We start from the raw sequence: 18,904 nt of genomic DNA, 5'->3' as shown, positions 1-18,904 counted from the left end.
AAACCATCTTGTACAGGCGGCCAATCAATGACTTCCCTACCAAGGCGTCCATTTACTAAAGCCAAGTTTCATGGCGCCCATTTGGGGCCATTGTAAAATAATTCATAGAAATGATTTATTAGTGATGTATTAATATCCTGTATTAATAAAATAATGATATATATTAGCATTTAATTAGCCGGCGTCAAAAAAGAATAGCCGCGGGCGACAAAATAATAGCCGCGGGCGACAAAAGAAAAGCCGCGGGCGACAAAAGAAAAGCAGCGGGCGACAAAAGAAAAGCCGCGGGCGACAAAAGAATAGCCGCGGGCGACAAAAGAATAGCCGCAGGCAACCAAATAATAGCCACGGGCGACCAAAGAATAGTCGCAGGCGACTATTTTTTTGCCACACAAAATTTTCGCCGTTTCGAGAATTTTTCGCCGTTTCGCAGATCTTTTGAAAGATTCGCAAATTTTTCGGCGAAACGGAACAGATTCTCTCATCACTATCCATGATGACTTATTTTTATTTTAGCTTAGACTTATTATCAATTCACTAATAAAACATTTATTTTTTCCCCCAATTAGACTCACAGGGGCTCACTTATAAACACGGGAAAAATTTGCACCTGGACAGTAACCCATAGCAACCAATCAGTGGTTAGATTTTTTTCAGCCAGCTGCAGGTTGAACATTGAAAGCAATCATCTGATTGGTTGCCATAAGTCACTGCCCAGGTGTAAAATCTGCCCAGCGTTTATAAATGACCCCCACAATGTGTTAAGACCTCACCTACAATACAATATTGTGGTTTTGTTGCCCTTTAGTAAATGGACGCCCAGTACGGAAGTCTAAATGTTGCTTAGTAGGCTGTTATAAGTTGTTTCTCTGTACTATTACATAAGGCACCATTACTAATGCTGACAAAAAATGTAAAAAACTGATGAAAATAGCCTGAATTTTTTTTTTTTTTGCCCGTTCTTACCTCCATCATAAGCTCCGCCCCCCTTGGTTGCAAGGCCACGTGGGGCTCTTTTAAAAGAGACTCTAGTATAAACAATAAGGCCCACACAAAGTCAAATGTTAGCATTTTGATAAGTAAATACAAGGACAATTTTGGGGGAAATAATAGCAATAAGCACTGAGCTAACTGGGCAGCCTACGAGGTTCAGCTGCACTTTAATTCAGGGCAGGTGGGTTGTATCTGAGCCTTTTTAATAGCATTCTATGGATTATAATCTACATATAATAAGAGTAAAATCTGAAGCTGCGGGTGTTATACTCCCTATACGCTCATGCCCCCCAAAAAATACAAAATAGTTGCTTCAGTGGAACCTCGGGGGCGGAGTTTTATCAAATGTCACTTTTCTTAGAAATTATGTCTCTTTCCATCCCTATGTATTATAGGAGCAGTGTCCTAACTGGACAATTTTGGGGGGAAATAACAGCAATTAGCAATGAACTAAAGGAGGAGCCCACGAGGTTCAGATGCACTTTAATTCAGGGCATATGGGTGGCATCAAAGCCTTTTTAATAGCATTCTATGGACTATAATCTAAATATAATAAAAGTATAATCTGAAGCTGCGGGTATTTTTACTCCCTGTGCGCTCATGCCCCCAAACGTTAAGGCAAAAAAACCAGTACAAAGTACAAAGTAGTCTTTTCAGTGGAACCTCGGGGGCGGAGTTTATCAAATGCACAGCACTTTTCTTTAATATTATTTTTCTTTTCCTGACCTGTCCATCCCTCTGTATTATAGGAGCAGTGTCCTAACTGGACAATTTTGGGGGTAAATAACAGTTATAAGCAATGAGCTAAATGAGCAGCCCACGAGGTTCAGCTGCACTTTAATTCAGGGCAGAACGGTGGCATCTGAGCCTTTTTAATAGCATTCTATGGACTATAATCTAAATATAATAAAAGTATAATCTGAAGCTGTGGGTATTATACTCCCTGTGCGCTCATGCCCCCAAACGTTAAGGCAAAAAAAAACCTATCAGAAAAAAAAAAGTACAAAGTAGTCTTTTCAGTGGAACCTCGGGGGCGGAGTTTATCAAATGCACAGCACTTATGTCTCTTTTCCATCCCTCTGTATTATAGGAGCAGTGTCCTAACTTTTTTTTTTTTTTTTTTTAAAAGTCAGACTATACTACTCAACCATTTGGATACAACCAAATCTGGATATCCCCTTGGTGGGATTAAAGTCCAATCTCTATATACAAAAGACTACACTTCCACAGTCCGTTCTGCATTAGAGGCAAGTAAAGGTTAGGTTGACCGGTTCCGTCACAATCACAAAGAGGCTTCTTTTTTTTTTTGTTATTTTGTCTACACCACCGAGGGGCAACAGCCAGAACGTTACCACCAGCTCTAACTGTCAGCACAGTCAGCTCTAGGGCACTTTAACACATTTAGCGGGAAGACTCGAGCATTATTTTCAAGCAGTCTAGTCACATCATTCTCAAGTGTTGAAATTAAAAAAAAAGTTTAAAAAATTTGAGTAAAAGAATAATGTCTACAGGCAGTCAGTCACTTTCCTGAGCTTCACCTGGACAGGGGAGCATTACAGAAGCCACCGTGGTATTAAAACATCTAAAGGTGGTCAAGTCGGGGCCAACGGATGTCAAACGAGCGCCCCTTAATTCTTTACGCCGCGTTACCTTTGTTTGAAAACAGAAGTGAAATGATAAAGTGACCTCATAGACAGAGTTATTTCCACTTTTGTTCAAAGGGACCGGCCACTTTCTATGGATGAGAAGGAATCTTCTTCAGTAGAGTCTTTCAGTTTAACGTTGGACTGTTCGTCCATCAGCAGCTTGACTGCAGAGTAGTGGCCTAAGTTGCTTGCTAGATCCAGGGCAGTAAAGCCTTCGGAAGTTACGGCATTTACGCTGGCACCGCGGCTGAGAAGGAACCTGGCCGTGCTGGTGTGGCCAGTTTCTGCCGCCACGTGAAGAGGGGTCTTCATCAGGATACTTGGAATGTTCACATCACAGCGCAAGTCCACTAGAATCCGGGCAACTCTGTAGTGACCTCTTTGGGCAGCAAGATGCAACGGGGTTCTTCCATCAGACGTCTGGGCGTTAATATTGGCACCAGGTTGCTTTGCCAGAAGCCGGACAATGTTTAAGTGGCCCTGCCACGCGGCGTAATGCAGAGCAAGCCAGTTGTCCTGCCCTTTGAAAGTCAGGTCAGCTTCCCTTCTGAGAAACACACGTACAATGTTCTCCTGCCCGTGCTGACACGCCACATGCAAGGGGGTCCTGCCTTTGATGTCCACCTCGTTCAGGGACGCACTTTTTTCCAGAAGCATCCTGGTGATGCACTCATCTCCATTTTGTGCAGAAAAATGAAGAGCCGTAAAGTGATCCTCATCTTTGGCGTTGACATTAATCTTCTTCCCAAGAAGCAGCTCCACAATGTTTTTCAGCTTTTTATCAGCGGCGATGTGCAGCGGGGTGGAGCCTTTCAGGTTGGTCATGTTAGGGCTGGCGTTGTAGAGCAGAAGGAGTTTGGCGCATTCTTCTTGCCCATTCTCCACGGCCAAGTGAAGAAGACTGGATCGTCCCTCCAAAACCAAGTCAACGTCCTGAGGCTGGAGAATCTTCATCAGCTTGGCAGTGTCGCCACCCGCAATGGCATCAATAAGCTTCTTCTTTTGGATGTCGTTTGCACTGATATCTGAAGGAGAAAGAAAATGGAGGAGAAAATCTGTAACTGGTTGCATAATCCAAGGGTATAATATATTATATTGGCTTTAAAGAGTGATATGGACCCATGCCAAGGAAGTAACTCTAATAGTACGAGCAGCAAATGTAATGTGATCTATGCCCAATTATTATTGTTATTCTTCTGTAGGTGCTGATGAAGATGCCACCACAGTGCCATAAATGATGCTGAACCACACCACAATACTATGTGGTGAACCCTTTATGGGTTCTCAAGAGACTATTCTTGAGACTAGCTCAACGTTGCAAGTGGTCTAGACACAGGCAAGACTTACCAAGTACGGAGCAGTCCTTTTCAAAGGAAAGAGACAAAGATCCCCGTGATGAGAATGCAGAGTCCACGGAAGACACCCCGGAAAGCCGTTTGTCACTAGAAGCCAGCTGAGGCTCAGAGACACTGTGGCTGAGACAACCTGGACCTTCCATCGTCTGGGAGATGCCAGAATCCAACTGTGACAGTAACTCGGAGAGGCTGTAGTCTTTATCAAAAGCAGGAGTTGGAGATCGTTTGCACTCAGCCTGGGAACCCACATTCTTTAAAGAACAACAAATAACGGTGATTAGAAAACTAGAGTAGCCTCAAATGTATTGCTACTGTTATACTACATAGTAGCCTAGAACAGTTCAATGAGAGACTATAAAAACACAAATTTGACAACTTTCACCAAAATGACCCTAAAACGCATTAACGTAAAGGGGAAATTAAACACCAAAGCCACAAATCTGGACAATTGTCTATTGGAACTATGGTCAGTAACCCTCTGTCCAAACCCACAAGACAAAATGTGGAAGGTGCATATCCCTTGCAACAACAGTCTTCTCTGGATAAGGCATCATCAGGGAGGCCCTATAGCCACAACATTCGTCTCACCTCTGCCTCCGCATCCAGGGTGCCCTTCCCATGAAGTTCTTGGGCTTGCACACAGCTGGTCTCATCTTCATGTTTTGTACATAAATGTTCCGTCTCAGAAGTAATTTCTACAAAAAGGGTAAAATGTCAATAAATGAATGCAGAATTGCCATCTATACTGTAATTCTCTATATAATACATGATTGAACCTTCTCTTGCCCTCAGTGCTTCCTTGTTGTGCCATAGGAGATTGTCAATTGGCACAACACCTGGATTTCACCTGTTTCCTCAAGAAACAATACATGGTGCTAAACACATCAGACACAAAGTCTGTAATCAATAGCCAGGCCCTTCTGTCATGTTTGAGCAAGTCAGACCTGCAACACTGAATCATGGTTCTCTTGTCCAAAGCCCTTTGTTTGACATGTATCACTGGAATGGATTCGGCACGTGGCCAACGCTTCTGTGCATTAGCCCAACAATAACACCATCAAGTCAACGGCACCATCAAGTCAACGGCACCATCAAGTCAACGGCACCATCAAGTCAACGGCACCATCAAGTCAACGGCTCCATCAACTCAACCCAACCCATGGCACCCAATGTGTTTCTTTCCCTGCATCCAAATGCCCAATGACTGGCCCTCAAATAACCTCCAACCCCAATAGAACCGATCGCTCACCTTGAAATGTAGGCCTCTTGTCCGGCTTATCATGCCAACACTCCTTCATCAGCTGGATCATTCCTTGGCATTGCTGGGGCCGGACTCTTGGAATCTGGGATAAGTCGGGCCGTAGGCCACCCCCTACTTTCACCATGATATGGAGGATGTTTTTCTCCTCTAGGAAGAATAAACCAGCATAGGATTAGATTGGAAGTACTTTCTGGATGTTACAAAAATTGGTTAAAGTCACAATAGCAATTGGCTGGGAGTATAAATTGCTGCAACGAAGTCACTCGTATGGCTTGGTCCATAGGAATGGCTTGCAGTTAAGCCTTACAATAACGGTATAGCACAATATCTAAGACATTTATTCAGTTGGTCTTTTTATTTTTTTTAATGAGCCGCACCAAGAATGGACCTGAACAGAAAGCATCACATTCATACCAGGTTCTAGTTTCCAGGGACAATTAGTCAATTAAGATAATTCCTCCTATAACCCTTTCATTGCCGGGAAGGCCTGGCATAGCATTGTGACAACTATGGCAGCCAGGGTTGAATATTTTACGATTCACAGCACGTAAGGGGTTAATGGGTCATCCCCAGCCAACCGAACAAACCGGTTTCTTGGCCCCCGAGGCGTATAAGAAATCAGCCCGTTCAGGGGACGCATTCCTATTCCCCCCTATCATGTTGGGAAGACGCCACACAGGCCACTGTCTCAAGCGGCAGCACGTGATTTCTCGTTTCCGTCCTGCTGCGAGATTACACCGCCGCGCTTTCCAACCCCCGCCCTGCAGGTAACCATGGCTCGGGTTAAGTAAAGCCTACATGTCACACCTTGCCTGATAAATAACTAACACGGTAACTAGAGGCGTCTTATTGCATCCCAGGGGAGAGCAGGGCATTCCGTGCAGCGATGAGATGCACTTTAAAGGGGAAGTTTGCCTTGCAAATTCCCAAATTCCTGCCACTCTCCAGTTTGAAAGCAAATAGGGTCACTAATGTCCCCTAAACACAATATACACATTCAGCAGTGAGGCATGATGGGGGATAAAGTGCTTATTTTTATTCTGCAGAACATCTGGACCCAAGTCTTTTATCTATTATATGAGATTCCAATGGGTGGGGCTTTGCTTAGACAATAGAAACAAGATGGCGGCAGGAGGGGAAGCAGATAGCGAAACACATCAAGGAATGAGGGTTTTGGCTTCCAAGAGCTCCTGCATCAAAACCCCCAATCCAAAGGTAATACTAGGCATTCTATAATAGGACAGTTAGTATCTTGGTTGCTAGGCTCACTAACCCTAACGACCGGCCCTTGGTTTTAATGCCAATGAGAAAATGAAAGAGGCAGAAGTTTAGAGTTTGACTTGGAAGCTGTAACCTTGCGGCGTGTAAATGTCACAATGTCATAACGTCACAACGTCTCCGTTGCTAGGGAACACAAACACGGGAGGTTTTGTCCCCTGGGGGGGCAGGCTATAAGGAAATAAATCAGGCTGCATTTTATGGCACATTATCAGTCTTTATCAGCTTTGTGTTGGTAGATAAGGGCAGTGGGAACACTGAATATCAGATTACAGCCCGAGCACAGACTGGCTGCAGGGATCAGGTTATAACCACGACTGGCTTATTTGCACTCACGTGTGGGTGTTGCCATATTGCTTCCCCTGACAAGGAACTAACATACAGCAAAAAACCCCTAAAAGAATCCCTAGCGGTGCTGTTACCTGATCTAAGGCAAGCGATACAGCCATGTACAAAAGGATATGAGCCTTATACATTCTGTATACACAATAAGGTATCATGAAAGCAACATGGCAGCTCCCACTCATATGTATAAATTGAAACATATGGAGTGGGAATTTTCTGGGCACACTATACCCTTATAGTCCCTGCACAACACAGAAACCCATAATATCCCCTATCCCTGTAATCTGTTCCTTCAAACAGTAGGAATAAATCCCATTTTATATGCTGAAATCCAGCTGCAAAACTGTTCTACTCTTTCTGCATCATTTGTAATCCTGGCAGGGGAGGAGGGACTAAAACACTGATGTTACACATTCTACCAACTTCCCCACAGCTTACAGACAGCATGCAGGAACTACATAACCCACAATGCATTGCACTGGGATGTTCCTTTCCTTATTGACATCACGTGTGCCGCAGGGAATTGTGGGATTGGGAGGAGGCAGGCTAAAGGGAGGCTGAGGACAGGCAACTACTGTTACATTTTATTTGAGTCACAAAGTAGTCAGCCAGATCAGCAGGGGAACAGGGGGAGGGGCTTAGGGAACAGGGGGGTAGGCTTAGGGAACCGGGGGCGGGGCTTAGGGAACTGTTCCAAACCAGATTATTACATTAAATCAAGAAATGGCTGTGCATTTTTTGATTGATGTATATTGCAAAGTTGCCAGAAATTATATTTATTTTTCAAAAAAATGTTATGTTCGGGTAGAGTTCCCCTTTAATACAAACAGAAGCGAAAGTTTCAATACAAACAATGTACATCTTGCATTTTTGCACAATTAAACATCCGGCTTGGATTCTGTTCAGGTACCTGAAGCCGTTGTTGAACTACAACTCCCACTTAGCAAGACTTCTCTAAAGGAGAACTAAACCCAGACTATTGGTCAACTGCTCAACTGCAACCAAGGCAACCAGGGTCCCCGTAACAGCGAGACTGGTGGCCAGGGTCGGACTCGGGGGTGCAGGGCCCACCGGGGCTCCCGCCCCAGGGGCCCTGCAGGTGCCCCAGCCGCGTCCCCTAACCCCCCCCAGGGGCCCCCCTAACCCCCCGCAGAGCCCCTGCCTGACGTCCTCCCCGAGCGCGTATAAATTGAACGCGTCGGGGAGGAACTGTCAGTAGGGGGAGCGCCGGCAAAGGTCGGACTGGGCCGCTGGGGCCCACCGGGATTTTTCCCGGTGTCCCGGCGGCCCAGTCCGACCCTGCTGGTGGCCACCATGTTTGGCCGGATCCCTGGGTTTCCCTGGCGCTGATGGCTGCCCAGGCTTATTCCTTCTGGTGCAAGGGCCCTATAAATCTAGAACTGGATTAAGTTCCCCTTTAAAAAGGCTATGGAATCCGACTTACCTGCGAAGGGTTTGCGCTGAGCGAGGATCCCCCAAATCACAATGGCAAAGCTGAGGAGGGAAAAAACACAAATCAGAACCCAGCGATGAGCATTAGCCCCCCCAGATACCCCACATTTCTATATGGCTCATACCAAGTGCTACAGGTATAGTGGCCCCTATTGGGAATGTACCCCCCACACGTGCCGATCCCCCCCGTAAGGGCTTACCTGTACACGTCGTGTTTGGTGTCGAAGCTGCGGTTCTTCTCCTTAAAGCGCTCGGGGGGCAGGTAAGCGATGGTGCCGCAGATGCCGTCCAGGCTGAGCTCGTGGGAGTTGGACAAGCCGTTCCATTTGGCCAATCCGAAGTCCGAGATCTGCAAGTGGAAGCACAGGAAGGGGTTAATGAAGGTGAAAGAATCACTAAGGCTCCTTGCCGACCCCCAGAGCCCGTGTCTAACCCTCACCTACATAATGACGGCAGCCCCCTCTTGCTTTATGGCAGCGATTTTAGTGAACAAGGTTATTTTTTTTCTCTCTGCCTGAGCTTTGCTTTCTTAATTCCTAATTAATCCTATTGTTCTTAAAGCTACAGTACTAGATTAAAACCTCAGGGATCTCGGTCAGTCAGTTCCTATTGACAGCAGGGGAAAGTGCTATGAATCACATTGAAGGAAAGCCAAAACGCAAACAATGCCCACTGTGAAATCAGTTTCACATCTTCAGCTTTACTTTCCCTTTATATCCCACTAACGCATTTGTATAGAACTGAACGCGGAGTCTTTCAATCTAACACAGCCTTCCTGCAGCAGGAACAGCCCCCTATATTTGCTCATAGCCTGTACAGAGAGACACCATAAATCTATGGCACATAGGGATTCCCCTGTACTAAGCACAGTTAAGCAGGAACAGCTCCCTAAGTTTGCTCATAGCCTGTACAGAGAGATACCATAAAACTATGGTACATAGGGATTCCCCTGTACTAAGCACAATTCAGCAGGAACAGCCCCCTAAGTTTGCTCATAGCCTGTACAGAGAGATACCATAAAACTATGGTACATAGGGATTCCCCTGTACTAAGCACAATTCAGCAGGAACAGCCCCCTAAGTTTGCTCATAGCCTGTACAGAGAGATACCATAAAACTATGGCACATAGGGATTCCCCTGTACTAAGCACAATTCAGCAGGAACAGCCCCCTAAGTTTGCTCATAGCCTGTACAGAGAGATACCATAAAACTATGGTACATAGGGATTCCCCTGTACTAAGCACAATTCAGCAGGAACAGCCCCCTAAGTTTGCTCATAGCCTGTACAGAGAGATACCATAAAACTATGGTACATAGGGATTCCCCTGTACTAAGCACAATTCAGCAGGAACAGCCCCCTAAGTTTGCTCATAGCCTGTACAGAGAGATACCATAAAACTATGGCACATAGGGATTCCCCTGTACTAAGCACAATTCAGCAGGAACAGCCCCCTAAGTTTGCTCATAGCCTGTACAGAGAGATACCATAAAACTATGGCAGCATAGGGATTCCCCTGTACTAAGCACAATTCAGCAGGAACAGCCCCCTAAGTTTGCTCATAGCCTGTACAGAGAGATACCATAAAACTATGGCACATAGGGATTCCCCTGTACTAAGCACAATTCAGCAGGAACAGCCCCCTAAGTTTGCTCATAGCCTGTACAGAGAGATACCATAAAACTATGGCAGCATAGGGATTCCCCTGTACTAAGCACAATTCAGCAGGAACAGCCCCCTAAGTTTGCTCATAGCCTGTACAGAGAGATACCATAAAACTCTGCACAATAAAGTGAAAAGAATTGTTTGACAGCTGATGAACCATTAATAAATCGTATGGTGAGGAACCTTCCCTAAACTGAATTCTGAATGGCAGCCAGCAGGCGGGTGCAGGCATGAACGGCCCGGCCCAACACAGGCGCGGTTAAACAAACACACACGTCTCGAGAACAAAGTGCAGTAGAAGAAGGAGAAGCCACACAGAATATAAACCCATAAATGCAGCGGAATCGATGGGCTTGGGGCAGCAGCCATGATTCACCCCCCCACACCTTGTGTCTCAACCCTTTCTCCTTGTAGAGTGTAAGCTCTTTTGGGCAGGGCTCTCTTCCCCTCTTGTATCGGTTACTGATTGCTTTATATGTTACTCCTTGTAGAGTGTAAGCTCTTTTGGGCAGGGCTCCCTTTACCTCCTGTATCGGTTACTGATTGCTTTATATGTTACTCCTTGTAGAGTGTAAGCTCTTTTGGGCAGGGCTCCCTTCCCCTCTTGTATCGGTTACTGATTGCTTTATATGTTACTCCTTGTAGAGTGTAAGCTCTTTTGGGCAGGGCTCCCTTCCCCTCCTGTATCGGTTACTGATTGCTTTATATGTTACTCTGTATGCCCAATGTATAAAACCCACTTATTGTACAGCGCTGCGGGGTATGTTGGCGCTTTATAAATAAATGTTAATAATAATAATAAGATAAATGTGATTATAAACAGCACGAGGCAATGAGAGTCACTGGCAGATTTCCTGAATAAAAGCTTTTTACGGCACATTGGTAATAATGAGTATTATGAGACAAAATGGGGCCCGCGCAGCCACAACAAGTGACATTATTCTCCAGTAAATGCCTTTACATCAGGATTATAAAGCAGCCTTTGTTATTAACGTGCCGCCTAATTGCTGATTAAGTATCCCCGGACGTACCTTGTGTATATTTAGGGTTTCCCTAATTGCCAGGCCAGTCTGCATTCCGCTCATTCCAGCGCCATCATCAATATACCCGCCGCCCCCCACCCCCCAACCCAAAGTAGCAAGTGGGGCAGAAAGTCGCCACCCATTGCATGAAACGTGAGATATAACAGTCACTTACCTTCACATGGTAATGGCCATCCAGTAGGATGTTGGCCGGCTTGAGGTCAAGGTGCAAGAGGGGCGGGTTCATGCAGTGCAGGAAGTTCATGCCCACCGCAGTCTCGTGGATTATCCTGAAGCGCAAATCCCAAGGCAGGCACTCTGACGCCAAGAGCTTCTCCAAGGAGCCGGTCTCCATGTACTCCATCACTAAGCCCACCGGGTCACTGCAGATCCCATACACTGGTAAAATGCACCGGAACTTGGCCATCTCCATCTTCTTGGCCTCTTCCACCAGCTCTATCCGCTCTCTGTGGCAACAAAAAAAACAAATTGTTCAGAATATACCCATGGCAACGGGAAAGGGTAGCAATCTATTTAATAGAGAGTAGGTGGGCGGGCAGCCCATGGTCACACAAGGCAGGCAGCCCATGGTCACGCAAGGCAGGCAGGCAAGCAGCCCATGGCCACGCAAGGCAGGCAGGCAAGCAGCCCATGGCCACGCAAGGCAGGCAGGCAAGCAGCCCATGGCCACGCAAGGCAGGCAGGCAGGCAAGCAGCCCATGGCCACGCAAGGCAGGCAGGCAAGCAGCCCATGGCCACGCAAGGCAGGCAGGCAAGCAGCCCATGGCCACGCAAGGCAGGCAGGCAGTACAGAAATGCAGTCACTAATGAGATGATTATAAATTGACCAATGTAAGGACTTGAAGATTTATATAACAGACTGACCAATTGGGCCGGCTCAGCTTTACAGATAATGACTAATGATAATAACAGAGTCAACAGGATTGGGCAGGCAATGGCCAGAACATCGGGCATAATGAGTCCACTTGCTGGTCAGTACATGACTTTGGTCTCTTTGAGAAAGACTGGGCAATACTTTATTTACTAGTATATTGCACATTTTCTATGAAACCACATGAACAGAAGGTAACAAGTCCGGGCAAATACAGTACAAAGGTTAACCCTACAGGTGCCAGATGTGCTCCAACAGACCACAAACCCGCAGGTTGAGCAACTGCCTTTGGGCAGAATATGACTGGATTAATTAAAAGTACAGTTGCTTGGTATGAACTGCTGCATAAACACAGAGGGGTAACTACCGGGGGTATAATGGCTCCTGGGTCTACACCATTGGGGGTCACTGGAGGAGGGACTGCGCCACTTACTGGAGTAAAACAACATGCGTTTGGGGGGGTAAAAAGCATTTGTACAGGGGAAAACTGGTGGCCCTTGGGGCCAAAGTCCAATATCTGCACCAGGGCCCGTGGCACCCTATCAGGTAAGGCTGAAAGCAATAAACTCACTTCTTCATTATCAGGTAGGAGTGACCCCCAAACAGACCTGCCTTATATCAAACAGCAGCAATCACACCACAATGAGCCCGAGTGCTACTAATGGCTCGAAGTGCCGTAAGAATGTGCCAAAAATAAAGACATACATGTTTTAAAGGGAAAGTATGACCAAGCATTAGACATAACATTAAAGCTTCCACTCATACACTGCCATTCATACCCCCCGGGGCAGTATAATGGACCATTGGATAATTGCACAACTGAGTTGGCCTAGAATTTTGTCCCCCACCCCCCGATTACCCCCGACATTTGCCAGTGGCCAAGGCTCATACAGTTTAATTATCACCGAGATCCATCTGTAATTAAATATGGCTGATGGCTAATAAGATAGAAGGTTTATTGAGGCTAATTCTTTGTTATTATAAAACAGGTAGAAATATTAGGGTCATTTTTGGCCCCAAATATTCAATCCTAGTGCACACTCACCCCCCCCCCCCCCCCGTTACTCTCGTCCCACCCAAGCCATTTCCATAATAACTGCCCATTCATTCCAAGTGTGTAGCCCCTCGCTCCCCCCCCCCATAAACCCATCTACACATCAGTCACTTTCATTAACATGGCAAGGGGCTAAATCTCTTATAGACAAAAGCCTGACAACCTGTTAGTCTCGTATTCCCCCATTCACACACACTAAGGAGAATGCACATGATTTATATGCAACCCCTAGAGTTATACAGGGAACTCTGAGTATCACTCATGTATTATAAGGGATAATGTACCCCCTACTGTAAATGATAAGGATATTAGCAGTCACTGAGGGGTTCTGTGCCCATATAAAGGCACAAGGCTGCAGGCTGAGTTATACAGGGAACTCTGAGTATCACTCATGTATTATAAGGGATAATGTACCCCCTACTGTAAATGATAAGGATATTAGCAGTCACTGAGGGGTTCTGTGCCCCCCATATAAAGGCACAAGGCTGCAGGCTGAGTTATACAGGGAACTCTGAGTATCACTCATGTATTATAAGGGATACTGTACCCCCTACTGTAAATGATAAGGATATTAGCAGTCACTGAGGGGTTCTGTGCCCATATAAAGGCACAAGGCTGCAGGCTGAGTTATACAGGGAACTCTGAGTATCACTCATGTATTATAAGGGATAATGTACCCCCTACTGTAAATGATAAGGATATTAGCAGTCACTGAGGGGTTCTGTGCCCATATAAAGGCACAAGGCTGCAGGCTGAGTTATACAGGGAACTCTGAGTATCACTCATGTATTATAAGGGATAATGTACCCCCTACTGTAAATGATAAGGATATTAGCAGTCACTGAGGGGTTCTGTGCCCCCCATATAAAGGCACAAGGCTGCAGGCTGAGTTATACAGGGAACTCTGAGTATCACTCATGTATTATAAGGGATAATGTACCCCCTACTGTAAATGATAAGACTGACTATTAAATGGTATAGGGCTTCAAGTCTGTTTTTAAAACATTTGTTTTAAACAGAGTCTGCACCATTTCTGCAGGGCCCAGGGTGCCAGACGTAACATTATTCAATAGGTCAGAGTGGCTCCCAAGTCTGCCGGGTTGGAATTCGGATAGCGAGCCTGGGCTCCAGCACTGTACAAACAATGTCATTAATCGGGAGCGCCTTGCGGATATCACGGGTTTGAAATATTTCCTCATTGACACTGTCCAACGAAAGCCAGACAGGTCTGTACAGGAATCCCAGGCACCCCCCATCACTCCCAGCAGCCACCCCCATTCATAATGGCACCCACGCATCAAGGGAACAGGGCAGGGGATAGAGAGAGTGTCCCTTGCACCCACCCCAAATCCCCCCATAACTGGCCTTCAGGCTGGGCCCCCTTAGCCCATAACAAGGTTACAGATATATAGAAACATTGGGGTAACAGTCACCCTGCTATAGTTCCAGGGGTACCCAGGGCACAAATAAGCACTCACCCCAAATCCCCCCCTAACTGGCCTTCAGGCTGGGCCCCCTTAGCCCATAACAAGGTTACAGATATATAGAAACATTGGGGTAAAAGTCACCCTGCTATAGTTCCAGGGGTACCCAGGGCACAAATAAGCACTCACCCCAAATCCCCCCCTAACTGGCCTTCAGGCTGGGCCCCCTTAGCCCATAACAAGGTTACAGATTTATAGAAACATTGGGGTAACAGTCACCCCGCTATAGTTCCAGGGGTACCCAGGGCACAAATAAGCACTCACCCCAAATCCCCCCTAACTGGCCTTCAGGCTGGGCCCCCTTAGCCCATAACAAGGTTACAGATATATAGAAACATTGGGGTAACAGTCACCCTGCTATAGTTCCAGGGGTACCCAGGGCACAAATAAGCACTCACCCCAAATCCCCCCTAACTGGCCTTCAGGCTGGGCCCCCTTAGCCCATAACAAGGTTACAGATATATAGAAACATTGGGGTAACAGTCACCCCGCTATAGTTCCAGGGGTACCCAGGGCACAAATAAGCACTCACCCCAAATCCCCCCTAACTGGCCTTCAGACTGGGCCCCCTTAGCCCATAACAAGGTTACAGATATATAGATACATTGGGGTAACAGTCACCCCGCTATAGTTCCAGGGGTACCCAGGGCACAAATAAGCACTCACCCCAAATCCCCCCTAACTGGCCTTCAGACTGGGCCCCCTTAGCCCATAACAAGGTTACAGATATATAGAAACATTGGGGTAACAGTCACCCTGCTATAGTTCCAGGGGTACCCAGGGCACAAGCACTCACCCCAAATCCCCCCCTAACTGGCCTTCAGGCTGGGCCCCCTTAGCCCATAACAAGGTTACAGATATATAGAAACATTGGGGTAACAGTCACCCTGCTATAGTTCCAGGGGTACCCAGGGCACAAATAAGCACTCACCCCAAATCCCCCCCTAACTGGCCTTCAGGCTGGGCCCCCTTAGCCCATAACAAGGTTACAGATATATAGAAACATTGGGGTAACAGTCACCCTGCTATAGTTCCAGGGGTACCCAGGGCACAAATAAGCACTCACCCCAAATCCCCCCCTAACTGGCCTTCAGGCTGGGCCCCCTTAGCCCATAACAAGGTTACAGATATATAGATACATTGGGGTAACAGTCACCCCGCTATAGTTCCAGGGGTACCCAGGGCACAAATAAGCACTCACCCCAAATCCCCCCTAACTGGCCTTCAGACTGGGCCCCCTTAGCCCATAACAAGGTTACAGATATATAGAAACATTGGGGTAACAGTCACCCTGCTATAGTTCCAGGGGTACCCAGGGCACAAGCACTCACCCCAAATCCCCCCCTAACTGGCCTTCAGGCTGGGCCCCCTTAGCCCATAACAAGGTTACAGATATATAGAAACATTGGGGTAACAGTCACCCTGCTATAGTTCCAGGGGTACCCAGGGCACAAATAAGCACTCACCCAAATCCCCCCCTAACTGGCCTTCAGGCTGGGCCCCCTTAGCCCATAACAAGGTTACAGATATATAGATACATTGGGGTAACAGTCACCCCGCTATAGTTCCAGGGGTACCCAGGGCACAAATAAGCACTCACCCCAAATCCCCCCCTAACTGGCCTTCAGGCTGGGCCCCCTTAGCCCATAACAAGGTTACAGATATATAGAAACATTGGGGTAACAGTCACCCTGCTATAGTTCCAGGGGTACCCTGGCTAATGAGCCCTACAATACCCCCGTGCGTATGAACCCCACTATTCGCCGTCACTGTGCGGCTCTGCAAAACTGAAAGCAATGGCGGGAGCCATGACAGATGACGGGAGTCGATTGATGGAGGAAGCTGCGAGGCAGCCGGAAGGAGCAGGCAGGGCATGTTCTCCGAGTAAACAAACAAGTCGGCGCAGAGGTGTAGTTGAACTGCACACCCTGTGACCTCTGTGTAACTCACCAACACACAAGCACGTTCACCCTGCGCCGGATTACACACTCCCACACACACCCTCCCACAGGGACAGCGCCGAGCAACGCACAGCCATGGGCACCGCCGCGCCTTGCAATTGGTCTTCTTCAACTTTTGATTTTGTGTCGTTTTTGAATTATTTGGGTTCTTGTTCAGCAGCCCTCTAGTTTGGAATTTCAGCAGCTATCTGGTTGCTAGGGTCTGATTTACCCTAGCAACCAGCAGTGGTTTGCATGGGAGAGTAGCAAGGCAAGTAATAAAAAGTTGCAATAATGATACAATTGTAGCCTCACAGAGCAATAGGGTTTGGCTGCCGGGGTCAGTGACCCCCATTTGAAGCTGGAAAAAGAGTCGGAAGAAGGAGGTAAATTATTCAAAAACTATAATAAACAAAAGAAGACCAATTGAAACATTTCTAAGAATCTAAAACAACTTGAAGGTGAGCTTCTCCTTTAATAGCCTGAGCACTACTTTACAGAAATGGCTTAAGCACCGAGGGAAGGTCTGGGCACAAAATAAAGCTTTCAATAAATGCACAAAGGTCTGAGCCGACAATCAGAAGGGTCTAAATAAGGGCAACTGCACAACAACTGGGGCAACTGCACAACAACTGGGGCAACTGCACGACAGCTGGGGCAACTGCACGACAGCTGGGGCAACTGCACGACAGCTGGGGCAACTGCACGACAGCTGGGGCAACTGCACGACAGCTGGGGCAACTGCACAACAGCTGGGGCAACTGCACAACAGCTGGGGCAACTGCACAACAGCTGGGGCAACTGCACAACAGCTGGGGCAACTGCACAACAGCTGGGGCAACTGCACAACAGCTGGGGCAACTGCACAACAGCTGGGGCAACTGCACAACAACTGGGGCAACTGCAGCTTCAGGTAGGAATAGCTGGGGCAACTGCACAACAACTGGGGCAACTGCACAACAACTGGGGCAACTGCAGCTTCAGGTAGGAATAGCTGGGGCAACTGCAAAACAACTGGGGCAACTGCACAACAACTGGGGCAACTGCACAACAACTGGGGCAACTGCACAACAACTGGGGCAACTGCACAACAACTGGGGCAACTGCACAACAACTGGGGCAACTGCACAACAACTGGGGCAACTGCACAACAACTGGGGCAACTGCACAACAACTGGGGCAACTGCACAACAACTGGGGCAACTGCACAACAACTGGGGCAACTGCACAACAACTGGGGCAACTGCACAACAACTGGGGCAACTGCACAACAACTGGGGCAACTGCACAACAACTGGGGCAACTGCACAACAACTGGGGCAACTGCACAACAACTGGGGCAACTGCACAACAACTGGGGCAACTGCACAACAACTGGGGCAACTGCAGACACTATGTGATAAAGGTCTGGGCACAAAGTTAAAGGTAACAACTAAGAGCAATTTATCCGCACACACCAATAATAGCGATAGCTCTGCGCAACATCATGCTGCGGAATGGAGCGCAAAGCCACCGCGGAGGGTCCAATAAACACCGCACAGCGCAACTGATCCCGCAGATCCCCCAGTAGCCAAGAAGCCCCCCGACTTACTTCTCATCCACATGAAGGCTGGGGGGGCACTTGATGGCCAGCCAAGTTTTCCAGGAGATGTGTTTGACTTTATAGACCTGCCCGAAGCCCCCGGAGCCGACTTTCTCCCAGCCGCAGAACTCCCGGGAGTCAAAGGTCCTGAGCAGCCCCATATCCCAGGGGGATGCGCCCTCCTTATCCATGGTGCCGCCGCGCCCACTGCGCCTGAGTCCCGACTCTGTGCGACTATGTCCTCCGTCTCTGCGACTCAACCCTCTTCTGGGAAGCCGAGCTGCCTGCCCAGGTGATTAAGGTGTGTGCGCTGACATCACATCCTGGCTGCGACTAAATCACCTTGCAGCGCTCCCCTATGGGAACGGGAGGGCGGCGCCGCCACCTAGTGGTGATTATAGGAACTGCATCATCTACAGGAGAAAGCGCTGAACTTCTGTCCGTAACAGGTACAGTACGAGCATAGGGGCGGGGCCAACTACAAGATAATGGCCCCCACATCAAAATTAATTTAATCCCCTCTTAAACTTTGGGAATAGGACATTTTTAATAAAAAATATGCTAAAATAGTTTATTGGTCAGTGCCTCACTTGGCCCCTGATATGGGGCCCACATTCACAATCAGTTGCACATAGTGCTAAATATCATAGGTGTTATATAGGCCACTTCTGTGGGCAGATTGCACAATATCTGACCAATCTGATTGTTTTAATACCAGTGCCAGGTTAACCCTGCAAGGGCAGAGAAATTTGCATTAGTCTGAATGGGGAGCAATGGCAGGCAGGGGGCGTATTCACATATTCCTTCCTATCACTTTCTATGTAGTCTTGGTTCCAAGCCCAGGGAATATTATCTGCTTTTATCATTACGACAATGGCAGCGGTGGGTATTGTTCCCCTGTCCAAAGTCTTTTATGGCTATAGAAAACCCAATGCTG

The 18,904-nt window shown here is 47.4% G+C and overlaps 1 protein-coding gene across 2 annotated transcripts; it reads right to left on the bottom strand.

Annotated features, from left to right (window-relative positions):
* Positions 1-1,097: 1,097 nt before the first annotated feature.
* Positions 1,098-18,281, bottom strand: ripk4 (receptor interacting serine/threonine kinase 4). 2 transcript variants are annotated; one of them, XR_004221199.1, is made up of 9 exons: positions 17,977-18,281; positions 11,191-11,482; positions 8,531-8,679; positions 8,323-8,372; positions 5,244-5,402; positions 4,583-4,689; positions 3,987-4,245; positions 1,657-3,664; positions 1,098-1,316 (listed from the first exon to the last, which is right to left on the bottom strand). XR_004221199.1 is itself a non-coding variant. In XM_002941286.5 (8 exons), the coding sequence occupies exons 1-8, from the start codon at positions 18,156-18,158 to the stop codon at positions 2,709-2,711; spliced, it is 2,154 nt and encodes a 717-aa protein (XP_002941332.1). In that variant the 5' UTR covers positions 18,159-18,281; the 3' UTR covers positions 1,098-2,708. The 2 variants fall into 2 exon arrangements, 1 of the variants encoding a protein (XP_002941332.1); XM_002941286.5 differs by having other exon boundaries at positions 1,098-3,664.
* Positions 18,282-18,904: the final 623 nt, after the last annotated feature.

Source organism: Xenopus tropicalis, chromosome 2 (assembly GCF_000004195.4).
Source record: "Xenopus tropicalis strain Nigerian chromosome 2, UCB_Xtro_10.0, whole genome shotgun sequence".
Lineage (NCBI taxonomy): Eukaryota > Metazoa > Chordata > Amphibia > Anura > Pipidae > Xenopus > Xenopus tropicalis.
This window is presented reverse-complemented; position numbering and strand designations above follow the sequence as displayed.